The 19,848-nt window shown below is 39.3% G+C and overlaps 2 protein-coding genes across 4 annotated transcripts in view; one reads left to right on the forward strand and one right to left on the reverse strand.

The window, feature by feature from the left end:
- The window catches only part of LOC112574981 (tudor domain-containing protein 5-like), a 42,507-nt gene extending 28,441 nt beyond the window's left edge, over positions 1-14,066 (reverse strand). For all 3 annotated transcript variants that reach the window (XM_025256447.1, XM_025256446.1, XM_025256445.1), the window contains exons 1-13: positions 13,402-14,066; positions 12,458-12,662; positions 11,831-11,937; positions 9,946-10,002; positions 8,811-8,964; positions 4,639-4,814; positions 3,902-4,007; positions 3,442-3,527; positions 2,844-3,061; positions 2,444-2,588; positions 2,144-2,205; positions 1,557-1,626; positions 399-479 (exon numbers count right to left, since the gene is read on the reverse strand). In XM_025256447.1, the coding sequence (XP_025112232.1) occupies positions 399-479; positions 1,557-1,626; positions 2,144-2,205; positions 2,444-2,588; positions 2,844-3,061; positions 3,442-3,527; positions 3,902-4,007; positions 4,639-4,814; positions 8,811-8,964; positions 9,946-10,002; positions 11,831-11,937; positions 12,458-12,662; positions 13,402-13,947 (2,013 nt within the window). In that variant the 5' untranslated portion in view covers positions 13,948-14,066. The remainder of the gene's footprint in view (positions 1-398; positions 480-1,556; positions 1,627-2,143; positions 2,206-2,443; positions 2,589-2,843; positions 3,062-3,441; positions 3,528-3,901; positions 4,008-4,638; positions 4,815-8,810; positions 8,965-9,945; positions 10,003-11,830; positions 11,938-12,457; positions 12,663-13,401) is intronic.
- A 388-nt stretch (positions 14,067-14,454) lies between these two features.
- On the forward strand, positions 14,455-17,535 carry LOC112575938 (tetratricopeptide repeat protein 19, mitochondrial-like). Its single transcript, XM_025258085.1, has 4 exons — positions 14,455-14,673; positions 14,883-15,063; positions 16,208-16,508; positions 16,664-17,535. The coding sequence occupies exons 1-4, from the start codon at positions 14,489-14,491 to the stop codon at positions 17,182-17,184; spliced, it is 1,188 nt and encodes a 395-aa protein (XP_025113870.1). The 5' UTR covers positions 14,455-14,488; the 3' UTR covers positions 17,185-17,535.
- Positions 17,536-19,848: the final 2,313 nt, after the last annotated feature.

A 19,848-nucleotide genomic window follows, 5' to 3' on the forward strand; every position in this document is an offset into this window, starting at 1 on the left:
TTAGTTCTTGCAGCAATAAAATGAGATGGAATGTTAGGCAAAACTATTCTCCCCATTAAGATGTAATTTCTACTTTATATCTGTATTGTTACATCTACAGGCATCAGTACCCCCTTAAAACACAAAGTAAACATGGTCAGGGGCAGCGTACCCTACCAAACATAACCTAGAGCATTTCTATAATGAAAGTGACTATTTCAGCCAAATTTGGAAAGGGTTGGACAAATACTGTGGATGTGATCTGAGATCACTCTCTCAAATACACATACACTCTACTCACACACTCTCTCAGATTTATTTGTGAGTGGAAAATGAATCTAAAATATCAGTGATGTGCCAGAATTTGTTTGTACATCTGTGACTTGAAGAATGTTTACTCAGCAACATTGGAATCTTACTTTTCTGCTGGTCATGAAGGCAACCAAAGGTTTACAGCGACAAAGCTCCAACAAGCGTTCTTTTGCTTTAAGTGACCACTTCTGAAAATATAAACGATGAAATTAAATAGACACAAAGGCTGATAAATGATTAAAAATAAAAATATGGGGTTTATTTTAAAGGCATCAGATACAATTCACGCAGTGAATGAATAAACTGAATAAACACTTGCTCACGTCTTAAAAGACCTTATCACCAGTAAGCCATAAAACAGACAAATAACTAGCCTTGGTAAAAGGATGTAAACGATAATGGCAAAGGCCTCAAGACCTGCACAAACCATTTTTCAGGAAACACAAAGGGAACACTGCAGGGAGATAGAAGGTGGAGGGGAGGGGATAGGTATTTCAAGATGAGCCACTACACCATGGCACAGAAGCATTAATCCTGTAAACATGAAGAGGTAAGAACAGAGGGTGACAGAAAACAATGGTTGGTAGGTTGTGTTTTACCCCATGCCAGACAGAAGACAACGTGGACATGCAACATCTAAGAGAGGACAAGCCTTGAATCCAACAGATCCCAAAATATGGTGGACAATAAAGAGGAAAGGAAAAAGATGTTGGTAAAACTAGCTGCTCCCTACCCCCCCACCCACCCAATGCCAAACCTCCATGAAAATGCCATAGTTATTAAAAAAAAAAAAAAACAACTTTCAAAAACAGAATGTGCATTGCAAGATATTTTCTTTCATGTGTGTGCTGGGTGGGGGGGATGTTTAGGGTCTGGTGATGATGACATTTCTAGTAATCTCTGTACAAAAGCCTATGAATAAATGTGTATGCAAGGTCAGCATTTTATGGAGGAAGCTAGTTAAAAGAGATACAATAAAAGATCTTGCCCTTTTTTTGCAATGCAAAATGCTTCAGTTTAATTCCTTGATAAATGTGAGGGAAAAACAATTATTTCTTTTCTTTAAAGAGGGCTTCTTAAGCCTAGTGTCTCACAGCAGTAATCTCAAATTATACTTTGGTCAAGATGCAAGATACCTTATACCCCTTTATGGGGTATCTGAGATAATTAAAGTCCATTATTTGCGTAGCCTACAAGGCAAATTCTATATCTCTTATCAAAAACCAGCAAAGGGCAAAGTAAATCTTTGGCACTAGCATTCTCACCTCTTGAAAAGGCTTTGTGTATGCCAGTTCTGCTTGGATAGCCTGAGTTGGCAACCTCAAAAACTTTTTTCTGAAAAAAAACAAAACAACCCACCAATATATTTTTAAAAAAAACCCTCATGGTATGTGATGAGAGTAAGAATTTGAAATAAACCCTTCTGAAAACCCCACCTATTTCTTTATTCTTCCTTCTCAATAGCGCAAACACCTTCTGAACTGCAAGAATACTGCCATTTTAATTATTCACCATTAAAATGCACCCTCTTGGTCATACTGTTTTACTTTCAAAGCATGCAACATTGTATAAACCAGTCCAGAACAAGAATGGTTTAATAAAACTCTCAGTCACATTTATGATGATATAGATGATACCTTAAAAAAAACCATCAGGGCTTCTGCTAAGGCTAAATTCTTTGGGGTCCCAGGGACCTCTTCTTCAGATTTTTATGGGGTTCCTGTTCTTCGCCCAAATGTGAAGGGGACCCCATTGACGAAAACTGAAGGGGTCCTCCGAACTTTTAATGCGTACTGTACGCAATATTTTGCGTAAGCAGAAGCCCTGACCATTATCAGTTCTGTTTACTTACGCGAGAAATCGGATGCTTCTCTTCGGGACGAAGCAAGTGCTTCCATAGTCCACGAAGTACATCTGAAAATAAAGCTCTCAGTTCATCCTCAATTTTCATCTTGACCTTCACAGTCAAGCCTCAGTTAATCCAAATTTAATTTATTATAATAAATAATAATTAAATTATATAATCTCTAATTATTTTAAGAAGTGCAAGAATCTTCACTAAAACATGATTAACAAAAAAAAAGTGGTGCTGACTTCAACATGGACAATGCAACATACTCAAAAGCAGAAATTTGTTTAAAAAAAAATATACCTCAATCATGCCTGACTTGCTTTCGCCTGTAATGATACCACGGTGCCAGTTGTTGTCTTCTGGAAAGAGCGTTGCACACACCTGACCATAGGTCATTAGACACTCTGGCATCCGGTAGAGTTCCCCCCTAGCTTCGTACACGGATCTGGAAGTATTGACATATGGAAGTTTTATTTTCAGTTTTCCAAAAAACTTTTGTTGTCTAGTTCTTTACACGTGATCTAGAATTCTTACCATTAATTCTTTCACCAAGTGTAAAGTGTAAAGATAACCCACATTTCATATCCATAAAAGGCCTAAGTATTACACACGATACTGCACTTCAAAACTATTAATTCAAGATTGCTGAACACAAATAAAGTGATACTACACTTTGAAAACTTGTTTTAGAGAAACTCACTCAAGACCATTCATTAGGGATTCTAGAGCCCCAGTAGTTGTGCTGCCTCGGAGCTGGATCCAGAAAAGGCCAGGGCTAACAATGTTTGACACATAGATTTCAAAATGCTCGCTTCTGTTCTTTGGGTTGGGGAGAGTCACTGGTGTGTAACAAACTCCTGGGCCAACAGCATCTTCAGGGATATCTGAATTATAGGATGCTGCCTCTTCAAGGTCATCCTGTAAATAAATAAGAAAGCTGGAAAGATCTCCAAGCAAATTTATCTCTGTATGCTTTATGGTACAAATAGAAAAGATTTTTTTTAAAGATGGCACAAAGATTCTGAATGTTCTGGCCAGCACCTAGATGACAGTAAAAATGACAGTAATTTACTGATCCTTGCCAAAATATTCATCCGATGGAAAAAATTCATCATCAAAAAGACACCAGTTCAGGTGGACAGTGATTTGGGCTAATGAAAGAAAGTTTATGGCTCACAGCTATTCATCAGTGACATTTTAAACAACCAGTAACAAACTGGCAACAGAAAAAGCAAAGCTGCATGAGGAAATTAAAAGCAGAATAAGCCAGGTCTTACTCCTCTGGTAAATATACTTACCCCAAGAGCATGTGGCTTCCAGGCATCCAGCAGGTAGTGAAAATGCCTTGTCCCCTTTCCAGGAATGCTGAACAATCTAGATGCATCTGCAAACATTTCTTTTCCAAATAAAAAAGAACACCCCAAACTACTCACTCCTGCAAAATGTCTAAAAGAGTTTGTCTAATGAAAAAGTTTAAATAATTTGATTTTGGATCACTTTCAATGTCACTAGTCTCCTGAAGTTAAAGGACACAGCAGGTTTTGAAGCAAAAGACATTCTACAAGCTAACTAGTTTTAGTTTATTCCTTGTTACTCCTCAAGGAACTTAGGGCCGCAACATCTCTTAAGATACTAAGGGGGCAGGAATATGAACACTATTCACAGTCAGCATGGCGTTTGCACCCTTTCCACCAAAGCTAAGCATTTTTCTACACCACTGAACTGGTAAAGTACAAAGAAGAAAAGCCAAACACTTACTTTTCTCTCGATATTCAATGCGCAAGACATCTGAGAGACTTATAAACAAGTCATGCAAATCATTCATTCCAAATTGTTTGGGATCCAGTTTTCGTCCAGTCATTTCCTATAGATGTATACAAAAAATATTATTAACCATTGTGCTGCTTGCATCTGTTATCAAGTTATGTCAAGATGGCCATTTCTTGTTGTGCAATGTCTAGTTGTGTCCCCTCCCCCTCCTACTTGCCTTAATTCTGTTTGTAACCTTAGTTTTTCCAACTCATGGATTGTTTCTTGTTCTTTCTCTACATCCACTTCTCTCTCTTTCTCTTTGTAATGGTCATTATGTCTATCCAGTGTTGTACATAAGCTTTCAGAGAACCTTGACATCCTATTTTCTGGCCTTGAGCTTTAAACAAATCTGTCAGGTAACTCCATGGTAACAACAAAAATACAAATAAATCAAAATGTAAACTAAATTACTATGCCCAAGATTGTACTGAGAACTTACTAAACTTTAAAAAAACAGTAAAACTTAGTTGAAATGACATAGCTCTTAATGATGCCTGTATTCCCGTGCTTGTTGAGGCCGTGTCTCTTCACACTGTAATTAGCCAACCACATGTGTACCCATAATATAACCCTAACCCACGACATCCAATACTCACTGTTGCAGTGACTATTGCTAATCCTTCCCTCACACACATCATCATATTGTAAAAGTGAGGGAGAATGGTGTTCACCATGGTGTATACCTTATAGACCTCAGGAAATTGGAGAACTGGAATGCCATCAGGATTCACTTGTAGGACCTGACTTACACTCTCTCGCAGAATTTCTTCATTTTTGGACTTAGCCTTCATAAAGGTCTGCTGTTTTTCTGAACGTGAATTTTGCATTCTAGGGTTATTCTTCTGAGACTGGATGGGTGCTGCAAGAGAAAATGTGATTTATTTTTCTAACAATTTCCATATAACATGATCATGTACTAATAATAATAGTTGAATTTGTAGAATTTCCTTCGAGAAGTCAAGCTTAACATGCTATGAAAAAAAAAAAAAAATCACAATGAAACAGTTGACAGTTGACTATGCAACAAAAGAAAAGCAACAGCATGATAACACAGTGGCAAGCATGAGCAAAGTGCATAGATCAAGAAAAAGGAAAGTAAAGGGTGAACAGAAGAGAATTATGAAAGAGTATTATGAAAATTACTTCTAAAAGCAGTTGCTCTTGAGGCTATGCTGCGTGTCAGTGATTTTTCTGTGCAATGGCGGGAACGTAATAGAAAGGAAGTTTCTAGGGACGGAGTTTGACGTCAGATGCAAGGTTATTTTTATCCCGCCTGCCCCATGGACAGGGCTGCCAGGAGAGAACAGACGTCATAGTTGTCATGGCGACAGACGTCACAGTTGTAATGACGTCAAAGACTAGTTTACTCCTCACAAGCATCACATCCTCCACCAGTTCGTTACATCAAGAATATCCCATGGTTACATCAACTGTGTTGCGAAGCAGGATTAATGGTAGCAGAGAAGCGCAAGATGGTTACAGAGGGCAACAGTGCAGCAGAGACCCTGAGAATGTATCACCGTTTCGGCTGCAGAAGTTTTCTGGGAAGCCAGGCCAGGCGACGAAAGACTTTATAAGGGAGGTAGAGTTAGCTCCTGCCCTTAATTCAATGACTGAATGCGGCCTGTGGGCTCTGGAGGGGACTGCCAGACGACGGCGGCCACAACAAAGTGATTTCCCCTCGACTCACCCGACCGCACTTTGTGTGATCGAGAAGGGCATCGGGAGGCTGATTTTCAGAACAAACAGAAATATCTACGATGACGGGACGGTCAGCGGTCGAGGCCTCCCGGGAACAACTTTAACAGACGAGTCGACAACTTCAAGAGACCGTGGCAGGCAGGGATGCAGGCACTCAAAGACACGTTAGACAGGTGTAATGCTGACAAAAGGAGCACCCGTTCTCACCAGGTCAGCCTGGAGGATTTTAAAGCGTTGCAAAGCCTGACACTGAGAAGAGCACGTGTCACAAGTTGAGGCCCGGGTGCTGGAGAACGGACAACAACAACAACAGTGAGACAGACAGCTTTGGACCTGAAGCAGCTGCAGCAGAACGTGGGCAGCCTGCAGACAAAGAAGAGCCAAGTACTATCGCTGCACAGGAGGCACAGAGGCAAAACCGGATGCAGGGCGACATCAAGAACACGTCTTTGGAGCTGAGCCGTACAAAGACTAAAGAGAAGCACCTGGCAATGGAAATTGCTGACTTGAAACATCAAAAGAAGTCTTTAGAAGAGGAATGAATGAAGCTTAAAGATAAAGTGTCCGTTGCAGATCTACAACTTCGTGAAATTCGGGAGCAGCTAGAAGCAGAAACCTACTTTTCATCTCTGTACAAGACACTAGAGAAGGAATATATTAAAGTGCAGCTACAGCTGGCTCTAGCAAAAGCAAATTCGGAGCAGCTGGCTCGGCAGATTGCGGAGAAACAGCTCTCAGATGTGGAATCGGAGTTTAAACGAAAGGAGAAAGAATTCAGGGGATTGCAGGGGGAATTGACAAAGAAGTGTGAGAGGTATTACTGATGGTTGAGAAGATGCAGCGCGATGTGGCTGAAGTGCAGCAGAATGTCTCTGAGGAGAGCCAGGCGCGACAGAGGCTGAAGGAAGACGTTGAGTAACATCACGAATGCTACGATGGACCGGGAGCGCTCCACAGACAAGCGAATAAAAGACCAGCCGCTGCATGTCGGGCAGTACATATAGATTATTAAGAGGGTTACAGGCCGCAAAAAAAAAAAAAAACACAAAAAAAATACAAGACATCTGGAAACTCGACTTGTACGTAATCACCAAAAGGACCATGCCGGGATGGAAGGGGAATTGGTGTTTTACGCCGAGCCAGCAACGAAGGCTATATCACGGCAAGGCAGCCAGCCCTGTTAATAGCTGCAACATGAAGAGAAAGAACAACGTGCCCAAGATGAGAACTGAAACCAGGACAACCAACCCTCGCTGCACTGGTGACAGGCGTTAACCGTTGATCCAAAGGACCGCCCCTGTCATTCAGGACACGAGTTTTGTGTACACCTTGCAGGCAACCCCCCGAAATTACTATCAATCGGGGCGATATCAACACAGCAAAAGCCGCCACTGCAATTGGAGAATGTTCCGCTGCCGGCGGCGCCAAACCGCCAGGACGACGAAACACCACTGTGGTATGCCACATCATCTTGAAGACTGTTGTGCCCCCTTCGTGTCCAATGCCAGAGATGGACGAGAGACCTGCCGGATCTCTGATGCGCATATCGCCAAGAGTTGCAGCAAGGCAAGCAAGGAATTGCCAATACAAACTATTTTGACACAAGGAATCTATGGACAACCTGTAAATACTTATCTGTTAATTATGGCTAGTTAGCTGTTAACTTTTAATCATTTTTTTCTCGTTTTTCCATGGCTGCGTCTACAAGATGTCTATGACAGGACATTCACCGGTATGTAAGCCAAACAAGACGGAAAGCCTGCCTTTAAGAATACATTAGGTTTCACAGTAGGTGGTAAGACTGTAGTCAGTCACTCAGGAAAATGCTAGCCGGTCTGTAGCGTCAGATTCAGCTGCATAAAGTTCAGACTTTCAGTTACAAATCTGTTGTTTGTCTGGTAAACAATATCAGCTGCTGGTCTGACCACGCGCTATCTCACACCTTGATGTCATACACATCTCGGCACTCATTTTGTTATAAAATGTTCAAATGTAATTAGGTAAGCTTGTATACCACACCTAGATTGCTAACTAAACTTTATCAGTGAGAACACTGATGGGAAAGGATCAACGGGGTGGTAGAGGGACAACCAGTAGGTTAGAAGTCAGAGAAATGTAAGTGTCGAGCTATGACAGTCGACAGACATCATAGTTGTAATGACATCAAAAACTAGTTTGAGGTGGGGAGAGAGAGATCCAGATGTGAGAGGAGAATTGGTGATGCAATCGACAGTAAAGGTAGCGACATTTTGCTAGTCCTGCTGGTCTGACTGAGTGCGTGAGAGGAAGTTTATGCCTCAGCAACATCACACCCACACCCCTCGGTTACACGTTATGGCAACTGCTTGCTGGTCACCTACAGCTAATGCAGTAACCTCTGCAATATAAAATTCTTATTTACATTCACACATTCTGACAATGAAACTGATGTTCTTTCATTCTAACAAAGCTAGCATCTAAGCCCACATTTGGTACAACAAAGACATTTCCTAGACTAATATTAAAGATAATAATGGTGCATGATATCCCAGCCAAAGCCTGGCTCTTTAAACATTAAACACAAGACAGACAAAATTCCTGTGGTTCTGTAAAGTTAATGCTAGGTTGTTCTTCTGCCAGATAACATTCATAGATCAAGATGTCAACGAGACAGATATACAATCATTGGATTGGAGCAGAATAGATAAATGATCAAACACATAGACCAAATCGTCAGGAGATATCCAGATGATTACAAAGTAGAAATTGCAGGTTAATGCAGAAACACAACTGTTTGGCACTGATTTAAAGTCTATCCTAGGGAAGACTTGTAAAATAAAGAAAATGTGATGGCACTAACCAGAGAGGATTTTAACAGTGATGAGAGAGTTGATATTAGCAGAGGGATGAATAAAAAGCTACTGTAAAATAAACAGTCAAACATAATGCTGATGAGATCAGAAAAAAGTGCAGTTCAGTACAATATGCACTACAAATCCAAGAAGAAAATGAAAATGTGGAGAGCTGGCCCCTCTCAATCCTGTTAGGCAAAGGGACACCACTCTCCACAAACGTCAAGCACAAAGTAACACTCAAATATTGATAGAAGGTCAGTATTTGTTCTTTATTTGTGTGTGTGTGTGTGAAAATTGTTGTTTTTGAATTAGTCCAATACCTTGTTCCGGCTTTTGTTGTGTTGCATCAGTCAAAAGCCAGTCTCCCTTTGGATTTGGCCTATCTACATGTACGATATCTGGCAGGGCTGACACAAAGTCTACAACACTCAGGTAACCAAGTTCTCCAAAGGGCAGATCTTCCTTCCAAAGTGCCTGAAACAGCACCCCAAACTTTCTATAGGTTATGGATCTAGGCTCTGAATACATACATCATATATATATATATGAATAATTAGCATAGTACTGCATAAACAATTAAGAAATCAGACAAGAACTCAACAATGTGTCTTGTACTATGTCACATTGTTAGTATGTCTTTGAAAATATCACTGCATGTCAGCATCTCAAGAGAGATAAAAGGGTGATACTTCCTTCCATACCTTAGTTTACACTTCACAGGAATGCTTGAATTTATACTAGTTCTCAGTGAAATTATTCTGATTGTTTTTTTTTAAAAGGTGACGTAAAAATACATAATTTTGGCTTGTGATAAAAACATTACATCCCAGCTGAGTAGCAACAATGTAAACATCTGTACAATTGTAATTTAATGATTACGATGCTCAATAAGAATAAACTTTCATCATGCTATTAACAGCTTTCATTTTTACCCCCTTAAAGGTTAGGTTAGTTCTGCAACCTTTTTCTGAGATTTTGAGTCGGAAGTATTCTAAACATGTTACTTAGTAACCACCAATTTCTAGCATTTTAAGCATGCATTAACTGTTGTTCATAACTTCCCTGTTATACACATATTAATTAGGTGTCACCAATAGCAAACCTTAGGGAGTTCTGATACAGTAACTAATATTTTAATTCTCTCCTGGTGAAAAAGCCAAAGTTCAAAAGCAAATGGATTTACTTGTACTTTGGAAATTACCATTGTTTGTTACTGTACACGGTAAACATTTGAAGGAAACAAGAACGAAATTTACCAAGAATAGGCAGAATTACATTAATCAGTCTGATTGTAAGGTTAATCTCTCTGTCACAGCTAACAAAATTTCCCTCCCAGCAGAATAAGCATATAATGGTGAAGGATGACCAAGTGAGCAGAAACAAAACTTAAACTACTTAAATATTCAGTCCCTTTCTGCATAAAAGGCAAACATTCATCTGTCTGTGATTACCAACCTTATAAGCAAATGGCAGTCTGCTTGCCCAAAGGCCACTGGGTTGTCTAAGAAGGACCTGTTTAATAATAATAATAATTATAATAAAAAAAATAAGGTGTGTGCTTATCACAATTACAGCTAAACCATTATTCATGGTCTGGACAACTATCAGAGAAAAATCCTGACTTTTTCCAGGATAAAAATTTATTTTTCTGCAGTTGTTCAGTGTCTCAGTAATGTGATCTTGGTGCTACTTCAGTAATTATGATAGGATTTTAAAATAAAACCATTTTCATCAATTTCACTCTTTTTGGTTTTATATATCAAATGTACAACAGAATAGCGAGAAAAAACTAATCCCAAAGAAGTAGATGAAATAAGATACACAGAGCTCTTTCCTATTTACTGATAGGCCTTTATCTTTTATTACTAGTCACTACTAACAGTTTGAACTGGGCAGCCAAGCCTTTTATTCATTCTTGTTCCATGTGCCTCTTTGACATTCGATTCACTTTATGCTGTTACATTTTACTTTCATTGACCACAGATGGTCAGGTGCTCTATTCCTCCACCGCATTAAAATTTTTTTGACCTTGTACAAATGTAGATATAGACTAAGAATTATTAATAAGAATTGAATACCAGTTAAAGCTAGAATAAACAACAAGCTGTAAAATCTATGCTATGGATTCTTTGAAGGCTCCTCCCCCCAATACTTTACTGAAATCTTGTGTCCACAGCCCTGCCCAAAACCTTCGCTCCTCATTAGACTCCCGCATTCTATCCTCCCTCCCACAAAGACAGTCACATACGAACAAAGGATGTTCTCCCTTTGTGCTGCTAAGCAGTGGAACTCTTCCACATCACATTCGCTACTCGGACTCCAAGGCTACATTTAAACGTTTTCTGAAAACATATCAGTTCACAAAGTACTGTCTTTAAAATACTATCCCTAACTCCCTTGTCTGTCCTGTTAACCATCACGTACAGCTCCAACTGTTTACAGTAGTTTTCATACCTTCATCCATTGCTTTACATTCTGTGCCTGTGCTTATCTCACTGTCCCTTATCTATTCATTTATCATTACTGGTCTGCGCAGCGAGTGCAATCTATCTTGGTCGTGGTGTAGCGCATTTCAAATACCCATTATTATTAAAATGATATAAGCTTTAACAAATTTTGCATTGTTCAAATCATCAATTTCTATGTCATACACTTTATGATACAGTTCTGCCCTTTCTGTACCTGCCTTGATCTTAGAAATAATGTATCTAATGCGGCCACATTTCCCACTGCATGGGGCATCTGTTTATGGGCCTGGCTGCCTTGCCATGATATAGCGCAGTTGCTGACTCCACCCAAAACACCAATGCTCATCCCCTCAAGTTCTCACCCACCATACATTCTTCACTCCCTTTTATCAACTCTCTGGGCCCTCTTTCTTCAAAAACTGACTTTTCCAGGAAAGACTTTTTTTTTTAAATATACTTTTTCCTGACATGAATGGACTGATCATAGGATATTGCCATCTAAGTAACATAAAAATAACTTCTAAAAGTGAAAAAAAGAATTTTATTGTTATTATGATTAACACTAGTTGCTCTGTGGAAAACTATGCATATCTTAAGATTTTGTAAAATATTCATTACTTTTAATGATTTTCGTCACCAGGAAGATTGGCTCCCTCATCAAAGAAAGTGCGAAATGAACTTTTTTAAAACTTTAAATACTGTTACCTTCATGCATGCAGATATAGAAATTAAATGCTGCTGACAAAATAAGTCTTGAAATTAACTCTCTGAACCAGTCAGCAACTATAGTGAGCTTATGTCAATTTGAGGTAATAACTGGAGTGAGTTGAAATACCAGGGTCTATAATACATCTGTATGTCGTAAGCCTAACCTCTCTAATTTTCTTCTGAAGCTCAAAGCTGATTTCATCTGGTTCATTTGTGCAGTCCTCTGAGTGTTCTTCTGACCAGCTTTCAGATGACTGACTTTCATCAATATCTGAAAATAGAATATAATAAATGTATGCTTGATACATAGAAAAAAAATTAGTGAAGTAAGCTTTGCACAACAGCTTAATATTAATCATTTGATGTGATATATTATCACTGAGGAAGTGGACAGCTGAGTGGTTGGAGCACCAAGTTGTGGACCTTTCAGGAAAGGTACATGTGATTGATAGAGTTATAATTAAGTTAAATCAAATCAATCTTTATCATCTGTACAAGGCATAGTCTAAGTGAAAGAAAAAGAGAAAGAATTCAGGGCAAAGGCAAAAGCATCTAGGATAAAATAAGGTACTATTTATTAAAAGTTTCCTGACATCAATATCACCATAAAATTATTGCACAAGAGCAGTGATGTGTACTTTTTATATGACTGCTTGATTATACACCCAATAATTTTACCTAGGGGTATCAAAACCTGCAACACACAAAGATCTGAAAACCTCTTGCATTTTTATAAATGAGAAATATTGATTAGTAACTGGTAATTGATAAGTAGGTTTTTGGTCACTCACTATGATTAGTTTGTTTTTCTTCCATGCAAGTGGAACTGTTACTATGCAGAGATTCTGGTGACTTTAATGGCTTGCTGCTGATGTTTTTCAAAGGTCTACTAGGCTGCATCCCAACTACTCTCTTTTCTCCATGCTGGTATTCTCGAATCTGAGCGATGTCTGGGATATCAGTAATCAGTGTCTCTATATTTGAATAACCCAGGCGCTGAAAACATAAGAAAAGAAAGATCGTTGAATCTTCTTTAAAAAAAAAAAAACAACAACTCTAACTTCACTCCTCCAACAAGATTTTGCATCTACCCATAGCTCTGGACTCACTTGAAAACAGGTTGTCTCACAGTTTATGTGCTGCAAATTTAAAATGTTTAAGAAAAGGTAGTACCAAAAATTTTTTTAATTTAAAATGCAACTTGCAGAAACATTTTATGCTTTATGCTGCCACCCTTGCCTCTCACCTGCGTGTTGGATGGATGATGGTGAGATAACAAATTCAGATTGTACTTCACCTTGTGCTTAAATGGCAAAATATTTCAAAAGCATTCAGCTAAACACTTATGTGGTTTAACTGATTTAAACCAAGTTCAAAAGGCTTATCTTCAAAACAAAAGGTGCCTGCTTGATACAAGAATGGCAAATCAGTAAGAAAACAAAAAATTGTGCATGTGATATTTACAAAACTATGACATTTTTACTTATAAAAAAAAATTCTTTTCACTTTATGTGAACTAATGATGTGCAGTCTTCCTAGAAAGCGTCCCTCACATTCACTGAAAGCTACATGTACTCAAAGATAAAATTAGGCATAAGGCAGCCCATTTTACATTCAAAAATGATAAAAAGACAATTACTATGTATATCACCTCTATTCCCTATATGCACTGTACATCGGCTGAAATATTTTGTCATAAATCAAATAATTACCAACAATATGAAACATTTTTTACCTGTAGATCAACATGCATGCCTATCCACTTGTTGAAAACTTTGTGGAAGAAATCTAGGGGAATACCATCTGGATAGAGTGCCAAAAACTCCTTAATTTTTATTAGTAGGAATTGTGGAGCTGAAGGTGATTTTGTTTCGTGCCTATGATAACGATCTGGGGCTGCTGGAAAACTGTGTAATTTCCTTTGTCTTCCATTGTTGCCTCTTCTACCTCCTCGTCCTTTTCTAGGATTAGCCACACCCCATTTACTTTTCTCGACTTTCTGGTTAGCCACCATTTTAGCAATATGTTTTGTAGTTTCATCGTACGCTGCTTTGAACGCAAGTCGGCCATCTCTCGTTTTCTCAACTTTGATAACATCAGGAATATCCTGAAGAAATTCCATATCGGTCTGATAACCAAATTTTCGAGAGGGTAAAACTTCTCCCAAGAATTCCTCGTAGTCATTTCGTAGTTCATCCAAAGTCAGTCCCAATGGAGCTGAGAGTAAAAGGGACCGTATTTTCTTTTTACATTCTTCTTTTTGTGGGTCCACCTTACCCATTGTAGGCCAGCTTCTCGGGTTAAGAGCTGATACCTGAAAATCCTCTGTGCACGAACTCCTTTTTCTGTGTTTATACGGTTACATGTGCTATTTTCGCGCCGTGTAGTGCAAATTGTGGACTGGCTATTTCCATGATAAATATGTTTTGAAAAATGTGTAGCAATAAAATTGTAGCTATTGCACTATAAATTACGAATATGATCAGTTATTCTGGAAAACAATGCAATTTAATTTTTTATTTGTTTATTTATTGCTCTCTAGCCAAAAACAATGTTTGAGAGGGAGGGAGATACCACGGAGTTTTATATAACTCTATTGAGATACCGAAAGCTAGATTTTGTTTTTTTATTAACTGCTGGAGTAAAATCAGTCACATCCTTGATTCAGTTTAAGCCATTCAAAATTAATTAAAACATTACACTTTTATAATTTTAAAGGAAATCTATGTAATTAGACAACAGACTTCTATGATTTAAATAAGTCTGTAAATTAGACGGTAATCAGATACGAAAATACAATACCAGCTCTTCATCAAGTGAAGATGGCAGCCTACTGGTCTCAACAAGTTGCCCGACGTTTAATAGCATCGGTTTGTGGCCAGAATGGACATCAAAAGTTCTCCTTTCAAAGAAATGGCCAGTTTCTAAAGCATATGTTAAAATTTTACCAACGATGTGTAACTTCTAATCTTGGGACACCAGGGCGACTACAAATCACGAAGTCAAGGTCGAAAATCAGTCATAATTCTGCTTCTAATCCATGCACTTTACCTAGGCACACACATTTGATTTTTTTTTAAATCTTAGAAGACATCGAGTTTTTACACATCCATGTGTGTGCAGGTAAAATAATTTAGCTGCATATGTTTTTGTTTACTTATGTTTACATTAGCGGTCTCGGTATCGTATCAACCACTTAGTTACATCTAATTGCAGGTTGACCTTTTCCCTTGCGATCGGCACAACTGGTTTCTGCTATGGATTTCTTGGACTAAACTTTGGTAAACCTGAGAAGAAAGATAGTGATCCCCTGTTACACGTATTTCAAGAAGCAAAAGAAGCGCAAATTAGACAAGACTTCACCTCAGCCGAAATCAAATATCACGATGCACTCAAGGTAGCTGTTCATTTTTGGTTATTATCAAATTTCTCATACTTATCTTGTTTGGTGCTGAAATATTAACAGTGGTTTGAGTTTTTCTTTTGAATTTAGTAACGGGATCTTATGGCATCTGTAGCTGCAAAGCTCATTTTCTGTGTACCTTACACAAATGACTTTCTGGGATATGCATTCGAGCATGTGTGAGTCGGCATGCAGTCACTGGTCATTTCACCCCAAGACCATATCACCCTACTTCTTAAGTCAAATCATTCCAGCCATGACTATATTGTTCCAAGTAAGACCTAGCACCAAAAACCAAATCATCCCAGGCCCACAAGAGGAATCAGTCATAGATGATACAAGTAGCTATTTATGTCAACTAGTACCAACAGAGCCATGTTTGAATGCAATACATGTTCAAGTTCAGGCATCTGTTTAAAACAGCCATGCAAACAGGTTCAGCCATTATTTTACTAAACAAAAATGGCCACTTGGCGATACACATCTAGATGGGAACATATAACGATGGTGCATAAATGGGATATTTTAAGTTTCTGTCATTTATTTTTTAGGTTGGAAGTTCATATCATCTTAATTTTTTTTTTAGCCTTCTATTTCTCTGTTGCTATGTCCCTGTGTAGCTGTAATGATCAAATGGTCTGCTTGAAGATGTTCTGCTATTTTGAATTTTTGTTTTTGATTTTTTGGGTGCATTTAGTCTACTCTGCTGTTGAGAAATGTGCTATATAAATCCACTTTATTTTTTTATCATAATATGCAGAGGTTTTGCTGTTTCTGTATTTATTTAGCTTGAAGCATATCTTACTACAATAGTGTACTGACACCACTGTTATCAGTTGTGAGCCCCACTTCTAAACAATCTTGATGTTTAGCATTCAGAACATAGTGGATTGACCTTTGGGAGATATTTCCCATTATCCAATGGAATGGATATAAATTCATGCAGTATTAGTAACATGTTTACTGGAAGTTGAAAGAGAGAAAAAAAACAGTGAAGGATCATTTCTAACTGTTGCCTGCCACAGATTTGTTCTATTTATCAGCATGCTTTTCCCAGCTTCATTTCTTTTATTGCCTTCAAAATATATGTTCCTATTTAGTATGGTAAAGTTGTTACTTTGTACTTGGTGAAAATTAGGTTGCTGAGGAGATGTTGAAGCACAAGAAAATCGCCCAAAAAACATACATTTATGCCAAAACAGCAATCTATGACAGTTTGGCAGACTTAGCTCTGGCCAGTGGCAAGTTGGAGAATGCAGAGCATCTTTATAAGGAGACAATGAAGGGTTGTTTGCAACAAGGGCTGACTAAAGACAGCAATGCCATGGTAGAACTGTCTATCAAGCTATCTAGCATCTATGCCATGCAGAATCGTACTGAAGAGGCAGAGCAGGGGCTTCAATACTGCATTCAAGTTCAGGACATCAAACTGACAAAAGGCAAGAGTTAAAATCATGTTCTATATTCTTTTGTGCATGTGATGATGTTTTGGCCTCAGTATAATTTTTCTGTGAAAATGACAAGAATTATTTCTCAAACTGTCACATAAAAAGCAGTGGGAAAGCTTTTTGAAAATTTAAATTATTATTTGCAGATGTGGCAGATGCATCAAACTCCTCTGCTGTTTCCGAGACAACTGCAATCTTGGATGTGGAGACAGAAGAGTATGAGAAGCAGGATACTGAAGCTTTGCTTGGAATGGCCCTGGAAACCTATGGACGTTTCTTGATGGGTCAGCGTCGACTTGATGAAGCAGTCGTTGCCTTACATCGAGCTACCGCTATAGCTGAAGGTGTCCTTGGGGAGAACAGTGGGCAATACTTGGTTCTACTCAATGACTTGGCTACAGCTCATATTTTGCAGAAACACTTTGACACTGCTTTGAAAGTTCTCAATAAGGCAATTACCTTAGGGTCCAAAAACAACTCGCGGGAACTGCCAGCACTGTACTGCAATTTGGGTGCTGTGTTTTTAAGGACTTCGAAAATTGATGCTGCTGCTGAAGCTTGTACAAAAGGACAAAAACTTGCAAACGAAAAACACGATTCTCTGGCTCTAGGTATGGCTAAAAATTGCTTGATGAAGATTGAGCAGGTGAGAAAGACTCCACGGTGACATGTTCGGATATCTTAGAGAAGGTCTTATTTATTTATTGAACACATCTGCTATTACTTGCAAAATCTACAAATAAAGACATTTCTATTAGAATCACTCTCAATAATAATTGTCTAAATGAACTTGCCTCATATTGTTGGACCATATTCAACTGTCCTTATGGGTCATGGTGCAGCTTGTTGCTTCTTTTCAAAAGTCATATGCAAAGTCTTAAATATTAACAGAACCGATATAAATGTAAAATATGATATAAAACTCATCATCTATTATTGCTTATGAGCTTTAAAATGCATTCTTTGTTCAGAACATGAACAATTCTTTAATTTTCTATGAATAAAGATAATCTACATGCATCATTTCTATCATTTCTTGAGATGATGAATCTGCATTTTCAGAAGGAGGGCTTCAGTTCTACCCTTTAATATTTGACAGCAGAATTTTTTTTTCTTTTTCTTTACAAATTCAGATGTGCTCTAATTTCAGATGCTATTTCCACATCTTAGATCTTGTGATGGAAAGAGGTGGTTGCAGAGGGATGGTGTTACCACCCGAGGGGAAAGGGGTCTTTTGATTTTCTTGTAGCAGCTGTTTTCTCGGCTTTATCTGTTGCTGAATGTCAGTCAGCGTGTTTTCATACCAGGCTTGCTCTTCCTGTAAGAGTTCCTGACCTTCAACTGAGTCTTTGTGGAGCCTCTGTACTCCCTCTAATAACGCTGACAACGCCTTGGCCATTCCATTCTTCTTGTTGCGTTCCCCAGTCTTGTTCTTCTTCAGTCTTTGAATAGGCTTCTGCGTGTCACCAAACCTCTCCTCATTTGCATGCATTTCGCTGGCCTCCTTTCGGCGCTGTAGATGTGACTGACTTGTTCTGTCCAGCTCTTGCTTCCTGTCCAGATCTGACCGAATCCGACACCGGTTGGCGTTTGTATTAGACACTAACTTGTTGAGTTTATTCTCCTCTTTTCTAATTTTCTTCCGCACGCGATTCAGAACCTTTCGGGCGTCTTCATGTTCCCGCCCCCTGTCTGCAATCGCACGAAGCAAATCTTGCAACTCTTCCTGCTTTGCTTGCTCTAGTCGCCTCGCCGCTTCATATGCTGCATTACTGCGACGAATGGCCTCCTCCCGCCGCTGCACTTCCAGGTGCATCTGATCGTGCTTCTTCACTTCTACAGATTCAGCCGTGCGGTCACTTCTGGAGTTTTCCGCACATCCTGCAAGTGTGGGGCTTACCTTGATGGCCACCGTCTGTATAGTCGCCCACACCTCCCCGTCCCTCTTCGCTGGCGATACTGCCGGTCTCACAGCTAGACCAGGCTCGCCCTCTGCGATTACTGGGACGCAACGGACAGCTAGCATCCCCCACTCGGAATCGCTACTGTCTCCTGTCTGTACTGGCACCTCAAAGACCGTTGGTTCCTGCCCTCAGGATTGGTTTGTACCAGCCGGTACCATTCTGTACCACTCTTGACAGTTGGCACCAGTCTCTCCGGACTACCACAGCTACTCTGTTTATTCTGTTTTAGCTACTTGCTGGGCACTTGCAACTAGTTTACAATGCAACAATCGGTGTTCCCGATGTCAAATCAGCAGTTACACAATCAGTATTTTAGTAGCAGTACTAATCATCACACAAGTTCGCTAACATAAATTGGCATTATAAAATACATCAATGAATACAGAATCATAAAAGTGTTGAAAACTTTCAAAACTTACATGCGTAAGCAGGGACACGACACAAGACGCAAGACAACACGCTCTCGCACTTTCGATCTCTTCTTTGGACCTGAAAGCAAATAGTCAACCTAAAATGAACATTCGAATCCCAGCTCGAGCCCCCAGTTGTGATGGAACGAGGCGGTTGCAGAGGGATGGGGTTACCACCCGAGGGGAAAGGGGTCTCTGGCTGGCTCGCTCCACCCACTCTCATCCTCACACTTAGTCACACGTCCGCGCGCATAATGACTAACAGCCACTCACCCACGCGCGCAAACACACAACTGACAAGACAGTTGTACAAATTATATAATTATAATTAAAACAGAAAAGCAGATTATGTTGACGTGAAAACAGTTACAGAATAATGGATTTAGGAGATAATTTGGTCTTACGTCAGTATCTGATCATATGTCCGGACACGCGGTCCGCCTCTGACCCAAAGTTCACAGTCTTGGAATATAGTACAGGGGTGGGCAATTAATTTTCCCAAGGGGCCGCATGAGAAATTGGGATAGTTTTAGAGGGCTGGACTAATATAGTTAACTCAGTTTTACCCAATACTGTATATATAGTAGGTCCTCCTCGAACACGAACTGTCCCTGTTCGTTGGCACTGATAGTACCGCTCGGCTACCTCGCCCGTTGTTTCCTGAAGATGAGTACAGCTGGCTGCGTGCACCTTGTCTTCTAGATCAGGGCATGTTAGTAATAATAAAAGAAAAACTCTAAAAAAAAAGGGGGGGGGGGAAGGGAAGAAGAAGTATTTATCCCTACGTAGGGGCGTCTCTCAATCTTTTTTCAATGGACGAACATTTCAGTGCTCCGGACATTCAGAAGTTGGTTTCGGGAAAACAACTTCAAATATCCGACTAATTACTACATAATTAATGGCAAGTACAACTCGTTTCTAATAAAAATGGTATCTGCTCTATTTGTTTGTTTTTTT

The sequence above is a fragment of the Pomacea canaliculata genome, linkage group LG11 (genome assembly GCF_003073045.1).
Source record: "Pomacea canaliculata isolate SZHN2017 linkage group LG11, ASM307304v1, whole genome shotgun sequence".
NCBI lineage: Eukaryota > Metazoa > Mollusca > Gastropoda > Architaenioglossa > Ampullariidae > Pomacea > Pomacea canaliculata.